This window comes from Rhinopithecus roxellana, chromosome 3 (assembly GCF_007565055.1).
Source record: "Rhinopithecus roxellana isolate Shanxi Qingling chromosome 3, ASM756505v1, whole genome shotgun sequence".
Lineage (NCBI taxonomy): Eukaryota > Metazoa > Chordata > Mammalia > Primates > Cercopithecidae > Rhinopithecus > Rhinopithecus roxellana.
In genome coordinates this window covers 33454117-33479621 of record NC_044551.1, presented here as the reverse complement: position 1 = coordinate 33479621, position 25505 = coordinate 33454117, and the positions used below count along the sequence as shown (strand labels likewise).

At 47.0% G+C, this 25505-nt stretch overlaps 1 protein-coding gene and 2 pseudogenes across 1 annotated transcript; 2 read left to right on the top strand and 1 right to left on the bottom strand.

The window, feature by feature from the left end:
• On the top strand, nucleotides 1-1519 carry LOC104675560 (annotated as a pseudogene).
• Nucleotides 1159-2939, bottom strand: LOC104666841 (double homeobox protein 4C-like). Its single transcript, XM_030926763.1, is given in 2 exon segments — nucleotides 1159-2754; nucleotides 2757-2939. Coding segments are annotated over 2 exon segments (1032 nt in total). The 5' UTR covers nucleotides 2847-2939; the 3' UTR covers nucleotides 1159-1812.
• Nucleotides 2940-9144: 6205 nt separating this feature from the next.
• Nucleotides 9145-21608, top strand: LOC104675559 (annotated as a pseudogene).
• The last annotated feature ends 3897 nt before the right edge of the window (nucleotides 21609-25505 follow it).

Sequence of the window (25505 nt, the reverse complement as noted above, 5' to 3'; positions counted from 1 at the left end):
TCCGGGGCTTCTCCGGCCCCACCCATACCCAGGCCACAGTGCCCTGGGCCCTGTGGCTCCCGGCTTCCCAGGGCTGGCTGACCAGGGGCTCCTTCCGCGTTCCTGAAGGGGTGAAGCCTGTGGGCCTTTATAAGGGCCGCTGGCCGGCTGGGCCGGCCTCCTGGCTGGACCTGCGCGCCGTGCACAGGCCGACTGAGGGGCACGGGAGCCCGCCGGCCTCTCTGTACGTGTCTGTCCGCGAAATTCCGGCCAGGTCTCCCCGCCATGGCTCTCCCGACCTCTTCCGACAGCGCCCTCCCGGCGGAAGCCCGAGGGGGAGGACCGCGAAGGAGACTCGTTTGGACCCCGAGCCAAAGGGAGGCCCTGCGAGCCTGCTTTGAGCGGAACCCGTACCCGGGCATCGCCACCAGGGAAGAGCTGGTGGCCTGGGCCATGCCCAGGCCATCGGCATTCCGGAGCCCAGGGTCCAGATTTGGTTTCAGAACGAGATCACGCCAGCTGAGGCAGCACCGGCGGGAATCTCGGCCCTGGCCCGGGAAACGCGGCCCGCAAGAAGGCAGGCGAAAGCGGACCGCCGTCACCCGGTCCCAGAACGCCCTGCTCCTGCGAGCCTTCAAGCAGGATCGCTTTCCAGGCATCGCCACCAGGGAAGAACTGGCCAGAGAGACAGGCCTCCCGGAGTCCCGGATTCAGGCCAGGGTGGCAGGGCACCCGTGCATACAGGCGGCCTGTGCAACGCGGCCCCCGGCGGGTGCCCCCACGCTCCCTCACCAGTGGCCTTCACCCACACCGGAGCGTGGGGAACGGGGCTTCCCGCACCCCACATGCCCTGCGCGCCCGGGGCTCTCCCACAGGGGGCTTTCGTGAGCCAGGGAGCAGGGGCCATCGCCCCGCTACAGCCCAGCCAGGCTGCGCAGGCAGCAGGGATTTCCCAACCTGCCCCGGCACGCGGGGATTGGGATTTTGCCTACGCTGCCCTGGCTACTCCGGAAGGGGCGCTCTCCCACCCTCTGACTCCCCGGGGGTGGCCTCTGCGCCCGAGCCAATGCCGGGGGGACCAGGACCCGCAGCGCCACAGCCTGCCGGGCCCTTGCTCGGTGGGACAGCCTGGGCCCGCTCGAGCTGAGCCGCAGGGCCAGGGTGTGCTTGCGCCACCCACGTCCCAGGGGAGTCCGTGGTGGGGCTGGGGCCAGGGGCCCCAGGTCGCCAGGGCGGCGTGGGAACCCCAAGTCGGGGCAGCTCCACCTCCGGGGCCCGCGCCCCGGAGGCCTCCGCGCGGCAGGAGCAGATGCAAGCCATCCGGACGCCGTCCCCGCCGCTCCAGGAGCCCGGGCGCTCGTCTGCACTCCCCTCCAGCCTGCTGGATGAGCTCCTGGAGACCCCAGAGTTTCTGCAGCAGGCGCAACCTTTCCTAGAAACGGAGGCCCCGGGGGAGCTGCAGGACTTGGGAGAGCCCGCTTTGCTGGAACCTCTACTCCTCAGCGAGGAGGAATACCGGGCTCTGCTGGAGGAGCTTTAGGACGCGGGGTTGGGACGGGGTCGGGGGCGGGGCGGTGGCCTCCCTTTCGCGGTGAGCATCTGGCTCGGTGTGGAGAGGCCTGTTTTCCCTCCGGGCTGACCAGCCTGGCATTCCTGCCTTCCGGGTCTGGGCCTGGCGGCGGCGGCGGCGGCAGCGAGAGACTCCACACCGAGGAGAACCGAGCATCCCGTGGATCCCAGAGCCGGCCCAGGTTCCAGGCGGGGGCTGTCTGCCGCGCATGCGCAGGTGTGCGGGCAGCCGCCTGGGCTCCGGGAGCAGCCCGAGCAGAGCTCTCAAGCGTTTCCACCACCCGACCCCCGCTTTATCCCCCGGACGGCTTGGGGTTCCCACGGCGCCCTGGCGACCTGGGGACCCTGGCCCCAGCCCCACCACGGACTCCCCTGGGACGTGGGAGGCCCAAGCACACCCTGGTCCTGCGGCTGAGCTCGAGCGGGCCCATGCTGTCCCACCAAGCAAGGGCCAGGCTGGCTGTGGCGCTGCGGTTCCTGGTCCGCCTGGCCTTGGCTCGGGCGCGGAGGCCACCAGCGAGGAGCCTGAGGGTGGGAGAGCACCCCTTCCGGAGTAGCCAGGGCAGCGTAGGCAAAATCCCAATCCCCGCGTGCCGGGGCAGGTTGGGAAATCCCTGCTGCCTGCGCAGCCTGGCTGGGCTGTAGCGGGGCGATGGCCCCTGCTCCCTGGCTCACGAAAGCCCCCTGTGGGAGAGCCCCGGGCGCGCAGGGCACGTGGGGTGCGGGAAGCCCCGTTCCCCACGCCCCGGTGTGGGTGAAGGCGACCGACGAGGGAGCGGGGCGACACGCGCCGGGGGCCGCGTTGCACAGGCCGCCTGTGTGTGCGGGTGCCCTGCCACCCTGGCCTGGGTGCCTGGCCCTCCGGTTCTGAAACCAAATCTGAATCCGGGACTCCGGGAGGTCCGTCTCTCTGGCCAGTTCTTCCCGGGTGGCGATGCCCGGAAAGCGATCCTGCTGGAAGGCTCGCAGGAGCAGGGTGGTCTGGGACCGGGTGACGGCGGTCCGCTTTCGCCTGCCTTCTTGCGGGCCGCGTTTCCCGGGCCAGGGCCGAGATTCCCGCCGGCGCTGCCTCAGCTGGCGTAATCTCTCGTTCTGAAACCAAATCTGGATCCTGGGCTCCGGAATGCCGATGGCCTGGGCCAGCTCTTCCCTGGTGGTGATGCCCGGGTACGGGTTCCGCTCAAAGCAGGCTCGCAGGGCCTCTCCCTTTGGCTCGGGGTCCAAACGAGTCTCCTTCGCCGTCCTAGTCCTCGGGCTTCCGCGGGGAGGGCGCAGTCGGCAGGTGTCGGGAGAGCCATCGCGGGGAGACCTGGCCGGAATTTCGGGGACAGACACGGGCAGAGAGAGGCCGGCGGGCTCCCGTACCCCTTCGGCCTGTGCACGGCGCGCAGGTCCAGCCAGGAGGCCGGCCCAGCCGGCCAGCGGCCCTTATAAACGCCCACAGGCTCCACCTCCTTCAGCCGTGCGGGAGGAGTCCTGGGTCAGCCAGCCCTCGGAAGCCGGGAGCCACAGGGCCCAGGGCACTGTGGCCTGGGTATGGGTGGGGCTGGAGAAGCCCTGGATGGGGGAGGGGGTGGGCGGAGAGTGAGGGGGGAGAGGGCGGGCTTCGGGGGCTGGCTCTCTCGGCCTCTCCAGGAATTCTGCGGGGACTGGAAGCCGCTCTTGGGCCTCGCACGCGTCTTCAGCAGGGAGAAGCCAGCTCGGAAGGGTGGAGTGAAGTGTGGGACTGAACTTCCATGAGAGTTGAGCTTTCCGGGCCCTCTCTCCGTGAAGGAGGCCGTGCCCGTGGGTGTCGCCGTTGCCGTGATAGTCTCACACACGCAGGTGTGTGGATCGCGTTCACTTCCACGCAGAACACCAGAGCGAAACCCAGGAGCAAAGCCGCATCCCGGGCGTCATGGCCTGAGGATGGATTCCTGCGTCCTGCAACATGGGGGGAGTCTCCACTGTGGCTGCTCTGGAAACTGGCAAGGAGAGTGACGACAGGGTGCTGGCCTTCCTTGCTTCCCTGGAAGTTTCTGGGTCCCCGCAGCGCTCGGGAATCAAACAGCCAACATTGTCAAGTTTATTTGTTTCCAGTTCCTGGACGTTTTCTTAATTTCCTTTCAAATATGTTAGGCATTCTGTGAATTCCTGTAACTTCTTGGTGATTTTAATTGTCTGCATTAAATGTTTAAATTAGTTTTCTGAAAAGCAGAAATATCCATAGTTGCATATATGATTGAAATATTTTACACAGATTTTCTATGGCATCTATCACCACCTCATGCAAAATTCCAAGCTTTTTCATTTGAAACACCCTTCCCATCAATAGACCATATTGTAATAATTTGTTGTACGTGATTACTTTTATACCATTAGAAAAATAATTATATATTATATACATATTTTTGAAATACTGCAATGCAATAAATAGTATATGGTCAGAAGTATTGTTTTCTCTAACATAAACCTAATATGAGTAAAATTATTTACCTGAATTCAGATCTTTTGGCCTCAATTGCCATTCTGTCTCATTAGCACTTCCCCAATCCGTAAAAGATACCAGTTGTATTTTTTAATTCATTATTTATTGAAATGGGTTATTTTACGTTATAATGTTTTTATGGCAATTTAGGACATTTTCAATAAATATAGTGATCTTGAGGCCCTGGCTAAGTATTCCTTTTGTATTAGAAATCAGATTTTCCTGGCACAACTTCATTGCCTGCAATGGCATTTATGAAAAGTATGAATGCCAGCACACATTGTATTTTGATACTGTACTCAGTTGTTCATGCATAAACATTTAATTAGCTATGAAACCAAGTACAAATGCCGAATGTATAGGACATATCAACAAAGTCAGATTCGTCACAGTAGAAAACAATAAAAGACTAATTTTCTATGACATGTCACCTGTTCATTAGTTCTTTAATATGATTTAGACTATTACAGGAAAATGTATGCATCACTATCCATGTTTTCTCAACATTTTCTTTATCTAGGTCCTGAAGAGCATAAAAATAATGTGTACTATCAGATTTATTTTTATAGACTTTCTTTTTTTTTTTTTTTTTTTTTTTGAGGCTGAGTCTTGCTCTGTCGCCCAGGCTGGAGTGCAGTGGCAGGATCTCTGCTCACTGCAAGCTCCACCTCCCGGGATCACGCTATTCTCCTTCCTCAGCCTCCTGAGTAGCTGGGACTACAGGCGCCTGCCACCATGCCCGGCTAATTTTTTGTATTTTTAGTAGACATAGGATTTCACCGTGTTAGCCAGGATGGTCTGATCTCCTGACCTCGTGATCCGCCCGCCTCGGCCTCCCAAAGTGCTGGAATTACAGGAGTGAGCCACTGCACCCGGCCTTTATAGACTTTCAACGTTTCTTTTGCTGTATTTTCTGTGCATCTTAGTATGAATATATGGAGACAAGGACAAATGTACATTTAAGTGGCTATATGAATTTTGCTTATATGGCTAATTGCTTATATGGATGTTGTAAATGACAAGATAAAATAGTAAAGTTTGATAAACTTATCTGTGCCCTATTTAGTTCACTTACTGTATAACTTAATTCAGTCACTAATAATTCGTTTAAAAAGTGTTTTTTAAAAGCTGCAAACCACTCTTTACTACACATTTCTGAATCAGGAAGGGGTAAACTGTGACACAGTTTTCTTGTGCCACTGACTTTTTGGGGGAGAAACGTTCTGCAATAAAATAAGAGTTTCCAAACTCCATTTTTAAAAAAGCTTGAGTTTTCTTCTATGATTAACCTTCACTCTCAGTCCCTTTTACCCAAGGAGTGGTTCCTAGGTCATCTTTTGGAAGTTCAGTTTCTGGAAAGTGTTCAGCAAACCTCTGCTGTGCTTTTCCCATTTGTTGTTCCTGTTCTTGTTTTGGAGAAGGTGAGTCTCTTTAATTCAGGATGGTTTATCTGTCTCCAATCTGCATGTGTTTGCCGAAGCTGAAGCTGTATCGGAGTTTTTATTCTCCCACCATCGTTCCCTAGGCCTTCTCCTGTTTTCAACACATCTTTTTCAACGTCTTCTGATTTTTGTCGCTGTCAGTAATTTCAGAATGAACAGATGCAGGAGCATCATCTCTTTGGAAATTTCCTTCACTTCCAATCTGCTCCTATGTTTTCCAGCTCTATCTTTACATTTTAGATTCTCCAATATCTTATTTTCGTAGTCTGTATTCTGTAAACCATATTTTACTCATATATTTTAAAAATCCTTTTCTTCTTTCCAACTCATTTCCTTCTTAGTTAATGTTGGACCAACAAATGATTCATCTTTCTGATCAAGGAAAAGGTGAGCTCTAACCTGCCCTGGTTCACATCTGACACAGCTATCACTGCCAGGGTGCATGTCATAAGATAAGGAGTTTTGATATCCTGATCTTGCTGATTTGACAGTTCAGTCACTCACTTTATTTGGAAGACTAACATCATTAGAGTAGGTCTGACAATAATAATCTGAGATTGACCAAGGAGCAGGGTTCTCTGTGAGTACTTCTCTACACCAGACTTTTATTACCTCCATTTCTCCCACAGCGGAGTGCGTTACTGAGTTCTTCCAGCTGCGTGCGGAGCTCCCGGCGGTGGCTCGTGTCGCTCTGAGCAGCCTGTGCGAGGCCAGCTTCTCCAGTTCCCGCACCTGCCGCCGGCAGCTCCGCGTTCGCGTTCCAGCTTCTCCGCCTTCCGCCTCCGTTGGGCCCGCTCGGGCTCGGGGAGGATGGGCGGCCACAGCGAAGGCGACGGCGGCGGGGACGGTCCGAGACCGTGAGGTCGGGCGCGAGGCGGCTGCGGCCGCGGAGGGATTGCGCGGGGCAGAAGCGGAGGCCGGCGAAGCCACAGCCACAAGGGAGCGCGGGAAGCCACAGGCAGCCACAGGCAGCCTCCCGGGCCAGGAGGCCCCGAAGCGCGGAGCCTAACGGGGCTACGGTAACGAACAAGGGGACTGCGAAGGCCCTGCCCAATCTGCGCGGCCTGGAATCCCAGGAACGATGGTTCCTTCCCCAGTCACGGGGACCGACGGAGGAGCCTCGAAGTCCAGGGACCAGAAGCGCTTCGGCCGCTCCCGAGCGGAGCTGGAAACCGTGGCCAAGAGTGTTTTAAATCGAGTTTCCATGTGGCTAGCTATGACCTGCTGGTTACTCTTTTTTTTTTTTTTTCTCCATTTGTTGAGCTATAATTGACAAATTGAAAAGTGTATTTTTTAGGGTGTACAAGAGAGTGTTTTGAGATGTGTATAGGTCTTTAAATTATCTCAGTTAAGCTAGTTAACATATCTATCCCCTCACATAGTTAATACGTTTCTGTGCGTGTGGTGAGAGCACCTGAGATCTACTTTTGTAACAAATTTCAAGTACACAGTATTAACTATAGTCACCAATCTGTACATTAGGTCCCCAGCAGTTACTCACCTTATAACTGAAGGTGTGTCCCCCTTCCATGGTTATCTCCCCACTTTCCCCACTTCCTAGCCCATGGGAACCACCGTTCTACTCTGTTTCCATGGCTTTTTCTTTTTTTTAGTTTTTTAGATTTTACATACAAACGAGATCATGCAGTAGTCTTTCTGAATTCAGCTTATTTCACTTAGCATAATGTCTTCAAGATTTATCAGTATCGTAAATGAATTTCATTTTTTATTAAAGCTGAAATTATATATCTCTCAGTTAATCTATTTATCTGTATCAGAGGAGTGCAGATACCCTTAACTATACTGATTGTATGCCCTTTGGCTATCTATTTCGAATTGGGATTAATGGTAGTTCTAGTTTAAAAATTGTAAGGAACCTCCATACTGTTTTTCATAATAGCTGCACCATTTGACATCCTCAGCAACAGTGTACAAGTATTCTCTTTTCTCTGCACCCTAACGCTTTTTATCTTTTGACTTTTTGATAATAGGTATCCAAACACCACGATAAGGTGATACTTGTGATTTTGATTTTAATTACTGATAATTAGTGATGTTGAGCATTTTTTTATATACTTGCTGGCCATTTGTGTATCTTTGGAAAATTGCTATTTATGTATTTTGCCCAATTATTAATCAGGAAACTGCTTTTAATTCTACTGTGGATTCTTTTGTATTGATTAGTATGATATATATTTTGGATAGTAACATATTGTCCTACATATGGCTTACAAATATTTTCTCCCATATAATGCCTTTATATTTTGTTGTTTCCTTTATTGTGTGGAAACTTTTTACCTTGACATAGTTCCACTTGTTCATTTTTGCTTTTGCTGACTGTGTTCTCGGTGTCAACTCCAAAGCATCATTGCCATGACCAGTGTCAAGGAGGTTTTTCCCCATGCTTTTTTTTTTTTAGAGGATTCATGATTTCAGTTATGTTTAAGTCTTTATTTCATTTCAAATTCATTTTGTGATGGTATGAGAGAAAGGTTTACTTTTTGTCTGTGCATATCTACTTTGTCCTACACCACTCCTTGATGTGTTTATCCTTTCTCCATTCTGTGGGATTCATTGACTGTATATTTGTGAGTTTATTTCTGGGTCCTCTATTCTGTTCTATTGGTTTTTATGTAGGTACTATACTATTTTGATGACTATAGCTTTATAATATAGTTTGAAATCCGGAAGTGTAATATAGTTTGAAATCAGGAATTGTTCTTCTCAGTATTTGACTATTTGAGGTCTTCTGTGGTTCCATACTAATTTTAAAATTGTTGTTCTGCATTTTTAATAAAATGGCATTAAAATTTTGATAGAAATTTATTTAACTCTAGATCACGTTGTGTAGTATGGATATTTTAACAATATTAATTTTTAGAATCGATGAACACAGGATATATTTTCCATTTTGTATTCTTCATTTTCTTTCCTCAACATTTTGTAGTTTTCAGTATGCAGATCTTTCATATTCTTTGTTAAACTCATTCCTAAGTATTCCATTCTATTTGATAATATTGTAAATGGAATTATCTTTATTCCTTTTTCAGATATTTTGTTTTTACTGTAAAAAAAAAAAGCAACTGATATTCATGTTAATATTATATCCTGAAAATTTACTGAATTAGTTGGTTAGTTATAACAGGCTTTTTTTTTTTTTTTTTCTGGTAAAATGGTGGGTATTCTGAACTCTGGTTAAACTTTTAAATTGATAGTTGCTATTATCATTTCAAAATTATTTAGAATATGACCAGATGGATTCCCGCTTTCATGAATTCAATGGAATTCAAATCTTCCCATTTAAAATAATTTTGTGTGGTTGACCTGGGTCCTGGGGATAGGAGGCACCCAGTGGGAGCCGGGAGATTCGGTGGGGGGTGGGAGGGAGAAGCGGTCAGAGAGGGGGCTCAGCTGGGGAAGCAGAGAGGGGCTCCGGGGACAGCAGAGAAGCGAAGGGGGTCGTGTTGGAGAGCCAGTGGGGAGACAGATGGGCCAGAAAAGGAGGAAGGGTGAGAGTGGGCAACAGGACGGCTTCCCCGCGCGGCAGGGAACTCTAATGAAACTGCGGGCCCCAGGGAACAGTGCGGGAAGGGCAGAGGGAGTGGAAAGGACCCGGCAGACCCCAAGGTCAGTGTAGAGAAAGGGACATTTCCCGGTTCCTTCGCCTCTGCCCAGCGTTCTGCGGGCATGGCGCCCCCAGGGGCAGGGCAGGGGAAGAGGTGGCTCCCGGCGGCTAGGAGAACTAAGGGGCGCACACGCACTTCGCAGGGCCGGGGTGACAGGTGTAGCCTGAAACGGCTGCGGATCTCCCTGGCTCCGTGGGTGGGCGCGGGGGCGCCGGCAGGGCCTGCAGGGGGCCCTGGAGGAATCTGCAAGCACCCGCCCGTGCAGCGGGCCTTCTGGGAGACCAGTGGGGACACGCCCTGGACACGCCCTTCCCAGCTGAGACGTGTGTGAGGCTGGAATTTAAGCTCCGGCAAACAGAGAAGCGGCCGGAGGCAGAATTGGAAGAAACCCAAGTGCAAAGTCCAGCCCGAGGGTAGGAAGCAGAAATGCTTGACCTGCGTCAAACTGCGCTGTGAGGATAAGGTTCTGGGCAGAATGGTTCACTGCCCTGCAGAGACGCAGACTCGGCGGGAGCCTGAGAAGCACCAGGAAGCCCGGTGCAGCCGGTCGGAGCGGGCGCTGAGGACCCCACGGCTGCTGCTTCCGGCGCAGTTCGCCTCCTCCAAGGCCCGGCCCCCAGCAGAGCCCAGCACGGAATCGCATGGCGCCCCCTGGAGCACTGGCGGGGTAACCAGTGGAAGACCGCACCTCCCAGGGGGAGGACCCCAGTATATCCCCAGATAATAAAACTGTTCACTCCCCCCAAAAAATATAATTTTGTCTGGTCTTTGAAAATGTGTATTCTCTGTCTACTGGTCAAAATGCTGCCCACTTATCTATATGCCTAATTAGTCCAAACTTTTTAATGAAGTTACTTAACATTCTTTTTTATTGTGAAACAAAACAGTAAATTTGTTAATGGTTTTAATATCATCTAATATAATTGAAAATAGGTCAATTTGTCGTTGCCAATGAATCTTTGTGTTATTTATTTTACTCTGTTAGATATTCTGTCCATAAATGTCTAAGTGGCTTAGAATCTAGCCTAACATATTGTATGTGCTAAGTACTAACTACTCTAATTCATCAAAGTATCTTTCTATACCATTCTTAAAATACAATACTATTTTTTATTTATTTTTATTAAAAATTTTTTTTGCCTCATCTAATTATCTGTGACAATTATGTGGTCTATTCAGTTTGCCCTCTTGATAAAAGCCAAAGTTTTTTTTTTTTTCTTTTTTCTTTTTTTTGAGACAGAGTCTCCCTCTGTTCCCCAGGCTGCAGTACAGTGACACAATCTTGGCTCACCACGACCTCCGCTTCCCGGGTTCAAGTGATTCTCCTGCCTCAGCCTCCTGAGTAGCTGGGACTACAGGTGTGCTCCACCATGCCCGGCTAATTTTTGTATTTTTAGTAGAGACAGGGTTTCACTATATTGGCCAGGCTGGTCTTGAACTCCTGACCACGTGATCTGCCTGCCTCAGCCTCTCAAAGTGCTGGGATTATAGGCTTGAGCCACTGAGCTAGGCCTTTTTTATCTCTTAATTAATACGTTAGAGAGTACAAATGCATCTCCCTCACAGAAGCATGTTGCATAGTGACGAAGTATGGGCTTTTGGTATGACAATCATCTGAATGCTGCTTATTGTCCCAGTTAGTTATTTTCTCATTCCTAAACCCTCTGCCAACCTCCCATCTTTCTGAGTCTCCAGTGTCTATTTTTCCAGTCTCTATATCCAAATATATGCATAATTGAGTTCCCACTTACAAGTGAGGAAATGCGGAATTGGAGTTTCTGTTTCTGAGTTTTTTCACTTACAATAATGGCCTCGGGTTTTATTCATGTTGTTGCAAAAGACATGATTTCATTCTTCTTCATGGCTGAGTAGCATTCCATGGTATAAACGTAGAGCACATTTTCTTTATTCGATTATTGATTGATAAATTTAAATTGATTTCATATATTGGCTATTGTGAATCGTGCTGTGATAAACATGTGAGCATGGGAATTTTCTTTAGTAATAAATTATTTTCCTTTGGGTAGATACCAAGTAGTGGGAGTGCTGAATCAAATGGAAGCACTATTTGTAGTCTTTTTTTTTTTTTTTTTTTTTTGAGATGGAGTCTCACTCTGTCGCCCAGGCTGGAGTGCAGTGGCCGGATCTCAGCTCACTGCAAGCTCCGCCTCCTGGGTTTACGCCATTCTGCCTCAGCCTCCCGAGTAGCTGGGACTACAGGCGCCCGCCACCTCGCCCGGCTAGTTTTTTGTTGTTGTTGTTTTTTAGTAGAGACGGGGATTCACCGTGTTAGCCAGGATGGTCTCGATCTCTTGACCTTGTGATCCTCCCGTCTCGGCCTCCCTAAGTGCTGGGATTACAGGCTTGAGCCACCGCGCCCGGCCTATTTTTAGTCTTTTTTGAAATCTCCGTACTGTTTTCCATAGACGTTGTAGAAAGTTACATTCCCACAAACAATGTATAAGTGTTCTTTTTTCTGTGTATCCTTGCTGATAGCTCATTTTTTCTGCTTTTTAGTAATAGCCATTCTGCATGGTGTAAGTTGGTATCTCATTGTGATTTTTAATTGGCATTTCTCTGATCATTAACAATGCTGAGCATCTTTTATGTGCTTGTTGACCATCATTGTCTTTTTTTTTTTTTAAGTTCCTATTCTTTGCTTCCTTTTAATGAGTTACTTGTTTTATTTTTGCTGAGCTGTTTGAGTTCCTTGTATATTCTGGACATTAGATCTTTGTCACATGCAAAACTTGTAAACATTTATCTCATTCCATAGGTTTTCTGTTCACTGTGTTAAGTAAAAAACTCATTTTCAGGAGCTTTTTAGTTTCATTGAGTTCCTTTTGTCTATTTTTGTTATTGTTACATCTGCTTTTGAGATCTTAGTCATAAATTCTTTGTCCAGTTAATGTCCAGAAGAGTTTATCCGAGAGTTTCTTCTAGTATTGTTATAGTTTCAGGTCTTACATTTTAGTCTTTTAATCCATATTGAGTTGATTTTTGTATATAGTGGGACATAGGGATCTCATTCCATACTTCCGCATACAGCAATATAATTTTTCCAGCACACTTTGTTGAATAGGACGTCATTTCTCCAGTGTATGTTTTTGTTGACTTTGTAAAAGATCAGTTGTTTGTAGGTATGTGGCTTTGTTTCTAGGTTCTCTATTCTGTACCATTGATCTATGTGTCATTTTATATCAGTACCATGCTGTTTTGGTTAATAAAACCTTCTAGTATAATTTTAAGTCAGATAATGTAATGTCTCCAGCTTTATTCTCTTTGCTTAGATTTGCTTTGGCTATTCAGGCTCTTTTTGTGGTTCCATGTGAATTTTAGAATTTTTTCTCTAATTTTATAAAAAATAACATTGGCATTTTGGTAGGAATTGCATTTAATATGTAGTTTGCTTTGGGCAGTAGAGTCATTTTAATGATCACAATTCTTCCAATCCATGAGCATGGGATGTTTTTCTCATTTGTGTCGGGTACAATTTCTTTCATCAGTATTTTGTAGTTTTCCTTGTAGGGATCTTTCATCTCTTTGACTAATTGTATTTCTAAGCATTTTACCTTTTTTGTAGCTATTGTAAAAGGAAGTGACTTTTTAATTCAGTTCTCAGCTTGATCATCATTAGTGTACAAAAATGCTACTAATTTTTGTACATTGATTTTTGCATCCTGAAACATTATTAATGTATCATATTAAGAGTTTTTTGGTGGTCTTTAGATTTGTATATATATATGGTATTACGTAAGCATCAAAGAGGGACAATTTGGCTTTCTCATTACAATCACATAGATGCTCCCACCAAGACCAATAGACACAGTCTCTGGGGAGGGCACAGGTGATGGTATTTCTTTAAGCTGGCCGTGTGATTATGGCTGGAAGCCTGGGCTGACAGCCACTTAGCTAAGCATTGCCTCTCAAGTTTCTAAGTTAGTTTCTTCCTTTCTTTCTGTCTGTCTTTCTTTCCTTTTTCTTTCTTTCTTTTGACAGAGTTTTCACTCATTGTCCAGGCAGGAGTGCAGTGGCGCCATCTTGGCTCACTACAACCTCCGCCTCCTAGGTTCGAGCGATTCTCCAGTCTCAGCCACCCAAGTAGCTAGGATTACAGGCACCAGCCACCACACCTGGTTAATTTTTGTATGTTTTAGTAGAGACATGGTTTGGCCATGTTGCCCAGGCTGGTCTTGAACTCCTGACCTCAGGTGATCTGCCCACTTTGGCCTCCCAAAGTGTTGGGATTACAGGCGTGAGCCACTGTGCTCCGCTGCCTCTCAAGTTTCAATGTGCCTATGAATTATTTCTGATTCCAGGCCTCTCTCTTAGTGATGTGATTCTGCCCAGCTGCCTCTCAACTTTCAATGTGCATATGAATTATTTCCCATTCCAGGCCTCTCTTTTAGTAACGTGATTCTTCAGGTTTGGAAAGGGTCCATGAATTGGCTTCTTTAAAAAGTCTCCTCTTAATGCTGATGTTTCTTCCACTACCTCCAACATAGTAGCACTCAGCTAGAGAAAGTAGGCACAGCACAGAGCTCCTGACACCAAACACTCTTACCACAACACAAATACTTTTGGACCAAAGTGGAAACCACCAGTCACCATTTCCAAACATGTCATTGTCTGCTGACTCCTTACAGTTTAGAAAGCCTAGAGAAGGCATCAATGTTTGAGTTAGTTGCATTTGGAAAACACCTATATGAGTTATACAATGTTTATTGATACATACCATGTGTTCAGAAGTCTGTCACAGAGCACTGTTCGGGAAACATTGCCTGATGTGAGTTAATCCTCAGCACCCTGGGAGTTGCGTGCTAGTTTTCTGTAATTTTCAGGATTAATTTAAGAAGGCCTAGCATTTCTATTTTTTCTTGCATTTTAAAAATTATTTACCTGAAAAATATAATGTGCAGAATAAAAACTATATCAACAGTGAGAGGGATAGAGAAAAAAGGGAGAGCTGTTCAGAGGATGTTTTATTTTGTATTTCCTTTCTTGTGCCTTGTGGAGCAGCTACTGATTTGCAGGAATGGAAAACAAGTTGCTAGGTGGGATGTCTCTAGAAGCATTGGCTTCAATGAAAAAAATTATAGCCCCCAAATATAGAATTATTTGCTTCCATTTATCTGCTTTTCCATTTTAGGATTGTGGGCACCAGCTCAGGCAGCAGGAGCCTCCACCTGAATCTCCGTCTCCTTTATCAGTTCTGTGAGAGAGATTCTAGGGTGAGGCCAGACCTGGATGAGGCCGTAGAAGAGGTGGGATCTGGGCAGGGCTGGACCAGAAAGTGGACCCCATGTTTCTGATATCCATGCTGGTGGACTTGTCCTTCTGTCTTTCCTAAGCCTGCCCAACGGAAGCTCGACTCTTAGAGCTTGTATATTTTATCGTTTAGCCACTTCCCTGTTAATTTTTATAACACATGATAACAAGAAACTTAAGCAAAACTCTCGGGGTGTTTTAGGACAATTATTTGAGAAGCTAAAAACTTATTTTTACCAAGATAAAAGAAATAGAAATAATCACAACAATAACAGTAATTCTTCTGTCCACAAATAGCCCTTCAGGTGGTGACATCGGAACTCAGAGGAACAGCATAAGGGAAGTGGAGCAAATGCAGCTAAGGCCCCCTGTGCAGCTCCCTTCTCTCTTCCCACCCAGGATGCTGAATTCAGCCATTAATCCGTTTGCTCTAGATAAAAAGTTTCCGGACAGTAGAAACCATGAATTCTTTATCTGTTTTTCTGATGGTCATGTGACGTAACTAGACGTCCCCTCCAAATCTCATGTTGAATTTTAGTCCCCAATGTGGCAGATGGGGCCTCGCGGGGAGGCGGTTGAATCATGGGGTGAGTCCCTCGTGGCTCTGTGCTGTCCTTGTGATAGTACTCACGAGTACTCACGAGATCTGGTTGCTTAGAAGTGTGGCCCATCCCTCCCCCATCTTCTTGTTTCTGTTTTACCACGTGAGACGCGTGCTCCTCTTTCACCGTGATTGTGAGCTCCCCAGACCTTCCTGGAAGCAGACACAGGTGCTGTGCTTCCTGTACAGCTTGCAGAACCATGAGCCAATCAGACTCTTTTCTTATAAATTACCCAGTCTCAGGTTTTCTAAATAGCAATGCAAGAATAGCTTAATACAGCATATGAAAAGAAAGCAATTCATATATTTATCAGTTTGAGTCTCCAGATGTCTGCCAAGCTTCAACTCAAAGAGCAGGAAGTGAGCAACCCCCATCTACTGCTCCTGCTCATGGGAGAATTTTCAGTTTATCTTAAAACATTTCAGGTCAAAAGCCCCGTGTTTTATGTAAAAGAAGGAAGGTGTCTAAAAGAATGGGTCTGTATTTATTTTTATTTCTGAGACAGGGTCTCTTTCCCTGTCATTCTGGCTGGGGTGCAGTGACTCACTGCAGCTTTGACATTTTGGGCTCCAGCTATTCTCCCACCTCAGCCTCCCAAGTAGCTGGGACCACAGGGGCACCCTACCACAACCGGCTAATATTTGTATTCTTGGCAGAGATGAGGTTTTGTTATGTTGAGCAGGGTGGTCTTGAACTCCTGAGCTCAAGTGATCCTCCAGTCTCTGCCTTTCAAAGTGCTGGAATTACAGGTGTGAGCCACCACACTGGGCAGATGGGTCTTAACTGATTTTAATCAGGGTACCTAAGCATGGAAGATGCCCTCAATTTTTTTCCTAATACCATATTTGACAGTTGTATAACTATGATTTTTTTATTCCTGTAATTCATAAGGATATGATAGTAAAAGACCTTGAAAGCCTTTGGGAAAAAAAGTGCTATATTGTGCTTGAAACCACCTTTTACTCTGAAAGCAAGTGCCATCCAGATACATCTGTTGAGAAGGTATTGCTGGACCCAGGGGAGAGGACTTTGCTGAATAATAATTGCATCCTAAAAAAACTCAAAATACTGGACTCAAATGATTCTCCTGCCTTGGCTTCCCAAAGAGCTGTGACTATAGGCATGAGCCACCATGCTTGGCCTATACCCTAAAAAATTAAAACTATCTACTTACTAAATTGATGTAAACATGGGAAGACCTAGAAGGTCACCAAAGTGTTAGGACATAAGTAAATACCTTGGAATATTAACATCCACCTGATGATGCCCTGAGTAAACACATCCTACTTTAAAACAATACTAAACAGTGCTATTATTCTGAAATATGAAGTTAAATTTTGTACAAATAGGTAATATTTAAATTTTTATAATGTATAACATTCATGCAGAAAGACATATACAAAAGAATCACATAAAGTTCAATCTGTTATACAAGTGAACAGACGTGTGTAACCGAGAATAAACCAGCTTCACTGATGCCCTGGCAACCATTTCTCTTTTTCGTTCCCCCAAAGTCACTAAGATCTTAAGGACTAGCATTGTAGATCAACTTTGTTCTTACTATGTTTTATCACAGAAAATTTAAACATATGCAAAATAAAAGAAACAGTACAATACGCCTGTTACCCAGGCTCTCATACCTAATAAATGCCAATTTCGTGTTATCTATACTTCAACTCATTTCTCACACAGAGAAATTGAAGTAAAATCTTGGCTGAGCACAATGGCTTATGCCTGTGTAATCCCATTACTCTGGAATGACGAGGCAGGAGGATCATTTGAGGTCAGGAGTTTGAGAGCAGCCTGGGCAGCATAGTGAGATCACAACTTTATTAAAATTTTTTTTTAATTAATCAGGTGGGGTGGTGCACGCCTGTGTTCCAGCTACTTGGGATGTTTAGCAGGATCCCTTGATTCTGGGAGTTTGAGGCTACAGTGAGTTGTGATCGTGCCACTGCACATCAGCCTGGGTGACAGAGTGACTCTGTCTCAAAATAAATAAATAAATAAATAAAGCTTCGATCTTAACTAGCTTTTTACACATAAACACATCCATATAAATAATCCCTCTTTTAACAGTAGAAGTACCAAATTAAAAATCATTAATGTGAACCCATTTTTAACTCAGACTTTACCTTTTAATAAGTTTTTTTTTTTTTTTTTTGAAGTAAGATATGCAGTCACTGGAAGGTCTAATCTTGGCTGGGCACGGTGGCTCAGGTTTGTAACCTCATCACTTTGGGAGCCAAGCTCAGGAGTTTGAGCGCCTAGAGCAACATAACAAGAACTCACTGGGCAAGATAGTAGACCTCATTTCTACAACATTTTCTAAAAGTTAGTTGGGCACAGTGGGGCACACTTGTCATCACAGCTATTTGGGAGGCTGACTTGGAAGATCCCTGGGTCTGGGGGTCAAGGCTGCAGTGAGCTGTGATTGCACCGCTGCACTCCATCCAAATGGACAAGTGAGGCTCTGTCAAAAAAAGGTACAATCTTAACTGTACATTTTTGACACACCAACACATCCATATAAACAATCCCTCTCTTAAAAATAAAAGTATCCAATTTAACAGTTATTAATATTCATGGGATTACCTAGACATTTTTGTTTGTTTTTGGTTTGGATTTTTATTGAAAGGACACACGTAGAAATGTTATTTAAAATCCAGATTTTGATAAAATAAGCCTGAGTTTTTTCTTTTTTTTAGATGAAGTTTTGCTGTGTCACCCGCTGGAGTACAGTGGCGTGATCTCGGCTCACCAAAACCTCTGCCTCCGAGTTCAAGTGATCCTCCTGCCTCCTGGTAGCTGGGATTACAGGCGTGAGCCACTACATTCAGCTAATTTTTTTTTTTTTTTTTTTTGTATTTTTAGTACAATGGGGTTTCCTTATGTTGGGTAGGCTGGCCTCGAACTCCTGACCTAAGGTGATCCACCTGCCTTGGCCTCGCGACGAGTGCTGGGATTACAGGTGTGAGCCACTGTGCCGGCCAGGCCTGAGTTTGCCTGAGCATTTCTCTTTCTAAGAAAGTACAGCATATGGCAGTTACAAGGTCTCTTTTATCTAAAATAAATAGAATTTAATAAATAAAAATTTAAAAAATTTACCTGAGATTAAAGGACAAATCAAAAACATATGTGTATGTGGTTGTCTGTAGAAGTATATTTTAACACATGACATAAATTATTAATAACCAATAAATGTTATAATAATTATTAACTAAAATAAACAAAATTCCTATATGATATCTACGAAAATACTTTCTTAGAGTAAAATATTCTCATATCTTGAGTGGCACTGGTGAAAAACAGCAAAGATTTGCAAGTCGATGTCTTCAAGTACTTACTATCAAGTAGTAGCAGATCCCTCTTCACACTTTACAGAGTTACTCAAAAAGCAGTATTTACACAAGAGCAACAATTTTCCTAGCTTTCTATGAGTTTATATGTTAATGTTGTTATAGAATTTAACTCATTTTCTTATTAAAATTACCTGACCAAATTTCATATGATTTATGAATCATATACATCAAAATTATTTAGATGTTAATAAATTTTATATTCATAATATTATACAATATAAGATATTATAAGTTCCATTTACATCAGATAATTTCACTAGCAGTGTCTGTCAACCACTAATATTTTCTGGTTCCACTACTTGCACAGATAGCACAGTTGGGAAAACGCAGACTCACCCAACACAGTCTCTTTCCTGCTTCTATCTCCTCCTCGGGTATCAGCTCATCAGTCAATCAAGTCATCTGGGACTGGAGGCTGAGTACTCCCTAACACAGAAGGTCTCATTCCTGCATGCTTTCCTCAGCGGACGGGGAGACAAGAAGGAAAACTTCTTGTTGGCTGAACAGGTTTCTCTTTCCTCCACATTCTTAGAGCCTCAACAAGAAGTTTTCTTGCTGTAGTCTTACTGGGGGCCTAGACACAGTTAAGGAGAGACTTTTTCAGGATCCTGTCATAGTGACAAGAAAACAAAAAACCGGAGCATGTCCCAGCAAGTGTTTCAGCCAGGAAACACTTGCTGGGACATGAACTACCCTTCTGTAGTCTGAGGGCTCTGACCCGCAGCGAAACTCCGCTGCAGTGGAAGGGATGAGGCCCCTCTTCTGAACCTGGAGCTCCACACACCTTGTCCTGTCTCACTGAGGCAATTTTGAGAGGCTGCCCTGGAATATGTCTTGATGGTAGATGTTGAGAAACAATGTGGGCTTTGAAGGGATTTGGGTGGTGTCTGCTGTGTGAAGACAGGAGCTGAATGTTCAGAATCTAGGCTGTTTTTCTTGTGATCAGTTGGGTTACCTGTTTGGAATCAAGTCCATTTTACATAGGGAGCTGAATAAATTCCAAAAAATAGAGGGGTGCTCCCAGGATGACTGAGGCAGGATGAGAAAGGGGAAATGTTTTTCCACCTAGACTTTTTGCTGCCTCAGGAATCAAGGGCTGATTAGATGAGCACTGGCTCTAATCTAATCAATTCAATTTTATTGCATTTGATCTATTATTTCCCCATTTTTAGGTAGGATGGGCCATTTCATTGGTATTTATTTTTTTTGTATTTTTATTTCATCATATAGTGTGGATCTAATACAATACCATAATTTGACATTTGTTGTTTCCAAGCATTTAAGAAATTATAATATCTATGTTACAATGTTAACACTATTATTAATAAATTCTCTTTCTGTGCAAAATTAACTGAGACAGAAATCCGAAGAAATGATTCCCCGATCTTCTTCTGATCCCTGTGCTCGCGGTTCTTTGTTTTCTTGTCACTATGACAGGATCCTGAAAAGTCTCTCCTTAACTGTGTCTAGGCCCCCAGTTGAACTACAGCAAGAAACTTCTTGTTGAGGCTCTAAGAGCGGCCGGAAGGAGAAACCTGTTCCCAATAAGAGTCAGCCACGCCCAGCCGAGGACGTATAGGCAGGTCCAGCGGAATAACCCGCGGTCCGCCTTTGGACGTGAAAGAGCGGGCTCGTTTCACTTGGCCTCAACATGGGAAGGGAAATGAAGACCCCAACTCCACTGCTCCTCCATCCAGCGCCCCACTGACACAGCCCCCTTCCCCACAGATCTTTCAGAAGGGCCCAGATGAGAAAAATCATTCAAGGAAAAGGCAAGACGGCCTCCTCCCATTCCAGTGAGAAGCACATACAAAGGCAAGGTAAGGCCTTGGGCTGCTCCCATGGAGGCTGGAAGGAGGGTTGGAATCAGGGATACTGAGCCATGTGTCTTTAGTAGGGTTTTATTTTGAGATTTGGGGATGGGAAATGGCTTGGTGCCCTCGGGGGACTTTGAGAAATGTGTTCACTCGTGATGCTGGCAGAACTTCACATGAAAGACTGATCCGCAAAAACTCATCAGAGATAGACTAGGGGACTCTGCCTAGGGAGAGGTGAGTCATCTAAACTTCCTTTTGCAGCAGGATCAGAGCCCAATCCAAAAAAGGAGGGATTCTGAGGGAAACCAAGCTCAGGCCGGGAACGGCACTGCTGGATCCGGTAAGATTTGACTCTTTCCAGGCAAGAAGGGACAGGGCAGCAACACGGCTCCCCTGGCCAGAAAACCGGGAGCTCCTTGGCAGCCAGGGCCGTGCAGATCCTGGACACTGGAGAACAGAAGAGAGCTGGGGTTTGGTGGCAACCTGAGCTCCTGTGTGTCCAGGATGGACTAGGAATTTCAGGGTGTTCTGTTGGAGGCACTTTCTCAAACTCTCATTGTATTCACAGAACCAGCGTCCAGCTCATACCCGGAAACCTGCAGGAAAAGAAAAATCAGTTCCAATCAGCTGCCAAGACAGAGCAGGTAGAATCTTGGTGTTTTTTGTCGGTGGTGGTAGTGGTGGCTTTTTTTTGTTTTTGGTTTGCCCCAAAAGGTAAATAATCAGGAAATTTTATACGAGGCTTGAGCGGAAAGGGAGTTACTTACTGACAAGTAAATTTTTGAGATCTTAGCACTCTGAGAATATTTGGGGACTCACAAGGGGTTCAACCTCACTTCATTCCAGTGCTGAGATGGTCAGGAAGGAGTGGGAGAGACAAGTGGGGTTCACCTGCGTGCACAGGGGGTTCTGGAAATGAGGGTCCGTGGGGACTGCTCTGGCAAGTCTCTCACATGCTTTCTTTGCAGGGAACTGTCCAGAAGAAGAGTGCAGCTTGACGCTGAAAAAAAAATCAAGATCCTCCACTGCTGTGCACAACAGTGAAATCCAGGAGACCTGTGATGGCCACCATGGGAGACATTCCAGGGCTCGCACTGGGCGCAGCCAGCGGCACACGTCTCGGGCCCTAGGAGTCCAAACACGTCACTTCGAAAAAGCTTGGTGACCTCTGTGCGAGCTATGTCGGAGGCTATTTATCAAGACCTAGCTCAGGTGTGGGCCCAGCAGATCCGTTCTCCACTGACCTGGGAGCAGCTCACACTGCTCACTCAGCTCCGGGGGCCTCTGTGTGCCCAGGTGCAGACCTTGTATTCCATGTCCACCCAGGCAGCTTATGTCTTCCCTGCTGAGGGCTGGCTGTCCCAGCCCACATGCCTGGTCCTGGGGATTCAGCCCTGGATAGAGAAGCCCATCCCTGGGTGGGAGATAACTGAGCCTGTCAGTGGATCAGATGAGGCTGAGCTGGGAGCACCCTGACCCTATTCAGCAGAGGATGCATCTCTGGTAATGAGAACAAGGACCTGTTACTTCTCAAATTCTTCCAGATGACCAGCAGTGACAATTTTGGATGCACTGTGTTAATAAATGACAGAACTTGAAGAATCATAGGAAAGAAACTTGAGTGGCATATCCGAATTGTGAGCCCTGCATTTTGCAGGCGCTAAGGGTATAGACAAATTTTATATTTCTGTTAGACATTTGATGCCTTTCGGATGTCTGATGACAGTCTGCATTTCTGTTATCAGAAAAATATTGAATGTAATCATGTGAATTTGCATATTTAGATTGTAGAAAAGTAAATATAAAATTATATGCTTTTTTTTTTTGAGACAGTCTTGCTATGTTACCCAGGCTGGAGTGCAGTGGCACAATCCTAGCTCACTGCAACCTCCATTTCCTGGGTTCAAACAATTCTCATGCCTCAGCCTCCCAAGTAGTGGACTACAGGCAGGTACCACCATGCCTGGCTGAGTTTTTTTCTTGTTTTGTTAGTAGAGACAGTTTTGTCACATTGACCAGGTTGGCCTCGAACTCAAGTGATCCGCCAGCGTCCACCTCCCAGTGTGCTGGGATTACAGGCATGAGCCACCTTACCAAGAAATTGCTTCTCTTTTAATTCAGAAAGGTTGTGGCTCTCACTCTTCCCGCTGAACCCATGGAGTACTAATATCCACAAACCTTAATAGCACTCCCTGTGGGAAAATGTTATATGTTTTACAGTTTGATATAAGTATGTAAATTTAATATGCAGCTATTTACTTTTATATTCTACATAAAATTTAAGTCAAGATCCATTAAATGGGAAATGATTGTGCTTATTTTTCACCTCGCTCATGTTTTATTTTCATTTTAAATATCCTAAATTTAACTTTTATTGTTTTTATACATTTCAATTGATTGTACTGTATTGCAGGATATGGAGATTTCATCACCTACTACAGCACAGTGTATTTTGTTATATTTGACGTACATTCTACTGTATTTTGTACAGAGATCATACATCTTTCATTCTAAGAGTATTAATTACTTGTTTGGTTGCTTTATAATTTTCATTTTATGTAATAATGAAATAACATTAATGTTGTTTGGAATTTATTTCTTTATATATAATTTGTATCTAATAAAGATGTGAAAAAGAGAATGTCTTATCTTCACTTCTGCGTCATCCTAACCCTGACCTCCCCACAGCCCACAGCTCTTGTCATAGTCCGGGGACGGTGTTCCGTTACTACAGGAAATGGGGCCAGTTCAATGGGAATACACAGATAGCAATTGGAGACATAGAGATTTTATTCTCGACCACTGCGATAGAAAAGAACCACAGTCATGTGAGTCACACAATTTTCGGGTTGACACTGCTTACGAGTTATGCTTACACTATGCTGTAGAATACTCGACATAAATTTATGTATATTAAAATAATGCACATACATAAATAACGTGTCTAAATACATGTACATATCTTAATGAAAATGAACTTTATTGCTAAAAAAGTTAACACACAGATACACACAATGGGATCCTAAATGTTGAAAAATAGAGATGGGGAGAGGAACACAGACATAGAGATGGGAGGATGGAGCTAGAAAAGGACAGATGGACAGGGAAATTAGAAAGGAGAAAGTGGGGGGAGGGGGGGAGGGAGGTAGGGGGGGGGGGAGGAAGGGAAGGACAGAGAGGGAGAAAGGGAGGCAGAGACAGAGAGAGGAAGGGAGAGAAAAAGCAGTCTTCTGCCTCCAGGACCAGCCGGACCTTGCATCCGGGAAAATGTTGGGTGCCCAGTGCGGGCTAAGGGCTTGGCCCACAGCTGCGTCGGCCTGCGGGGCGCTCACCCGGCCCTCCGGATCCCCCGTCTGGGTCACTTCATCCCGGAGCATTCAGACGAATTTCGTCTCCCAGGAATGAGCGAATTGCCCAGAGGCAATGAGCCGAGACTCCGGGGATTGTCCGTTTTTCATCCACACGGTTCACAGATGACATAGCCCCACGTTGAGCCTGCAACAGAGCGCGAGGCGGATAGTCCCGTCCACACAGGAGTCACACTCAGGCCGATGAAGCGTGGTTTGGGTTCCATGTTCCTTTGCCCTCTGCAAGGGGGCCTGTTGGTCACGTGTCTCTGGCCCCCGAAAAAGAGATCATGTTGACTGTTTGTTTCCCAGATCTGTGGGGACCCAGAAACCTCCAGGGAAGCGTGGAAAAGCAGCACCGTGTCTTCGCTCTCCTTTCCAGTTTCCAAACAGGCCACAGTGGAGACTCCCCTTGTCGCAGGAAACAGGAATCCGTCCTCAGGCCGCGATGCTCCGCACGTTTCTTTTCTCTGCGGTTTCGCTCTCGTTTTCTACATGAAAACGAACGAGATCCACACACCTGCGTGTGTGAGACTATCACGGCAACGGCGACACCCACAGGCATTGCCGCCTTCACGGAGAGGGCCTGGGAAACTCGAGACTGTCATGGAGGTTCAGTTCCACGCTCCACCCTTCAGGGTGGTTTCTCCCTGAAAACGTGTGCCAGTCAAGACAGCGGCTTCTAGTTTTCATAGAATCCCTGGAGAACCGCAGAGAGCCAGCCCCGAAGCCCCTCTGTCCCCTCCAATCTGGCCCTACGCCCACCCACCCCAAAGGCCCTGGTCCCTGTGGTTTTCTGCTTCTGAGACTTTTCGGCTACCCCGGGACCTTGGGCCCGGAGCTCATGCATATTCATGAAGGGGTGAAGCTGCTGGGTCTTTCCAAGGTCCTCTGGCTGGGCCGGCCTCCTGGCTGTACCTCCCTGCAGCGCAGAGGCCGACTGAGGCTCACCGGAGCTGGCCGTCCTCTCTCTGCCCGTGTCTGTCCGTGAAATTCCGGCCAGGTGCCCCCGCGATGCTCTCCCCACACCCTCCGACAGCCCTTTCCCCGCGGAAGCCCGAGGACGAGGACGGTGGAGACTCATTTGTAACCTGAAGGAAAAGATGCCCTGCCAGTGTGCTTTGAGCGGAACCCGTACCCGAACTGGGAGAGACTTGCCTTTTGGAGTCCAGGATTCAGATTTCGTGTCAGAATCGAAGGTCCAGGCATCCAGGCCAGGGTGGCAGGGACCCGCGCACGCAGGCCGCCTGTGCAACGCGACCCCGGCGGGCGCCACCCTCCTCCCTCCTTGGTCACCTTCACCCACACCAGGGCATGGGGAACAGGGGGCTTTCGTGAGCCAGGCAGCAAGGGTCGCCCCTCTGCTGCAGCCCAGCCAGACTTCTGCCCCAAGCCCAGAAGGAATCTGCCGCGGCACTTGGGGATTTTGGGTTTGCTGTCCTGGCTCCTTCGGAAGTGGCGCTGTCCCACCCTGAGACACCTGGGTGACCTCTGCACCCGAACAGATGGCAGGGGGACCAGGACCCGCAGTACTGGTGCGTGCTCAGTGGGACAGCCTGGGCACGCTCAGGCTGGGTCACAGGGCCAAGGTGTGCTTGCGCCGCACACGTCCCACAAGAGTCCGCATTGGGGCTGGGGCCAGGGTCCCCAGGTCGCCAGGGCGGCGTGGGAACCCGAAGCCCAGGCATATCTACCTGCGCAGCTCGCACCCCTGAGGCCTCTGCGTGGCAGAAGCAGATGCAAGCCATCCAGGTGCCCTCCTAACCGCTCCAGGAACCGGAGCGTTCATCTGCACTCACATCCACCCTGTTCTACGAGCTCCTGTTGACCCCAGAATTTCAGGAAAAGGCACAACCTTTCCTAGCAACGGAGCCACTGGGGGAGCTGAAGGACTTGGAAGAGCCCGCTTTTCTGGAACCACTCCTCTGCCAGGAAGAATACCGGGCTCTGCTGAAGGAGCTTTAGGACGCGGGGTTGGGACGGGGTGGGGGCAGGGCAGTGGCCCCTCTTTCGCGATGAACCTCTG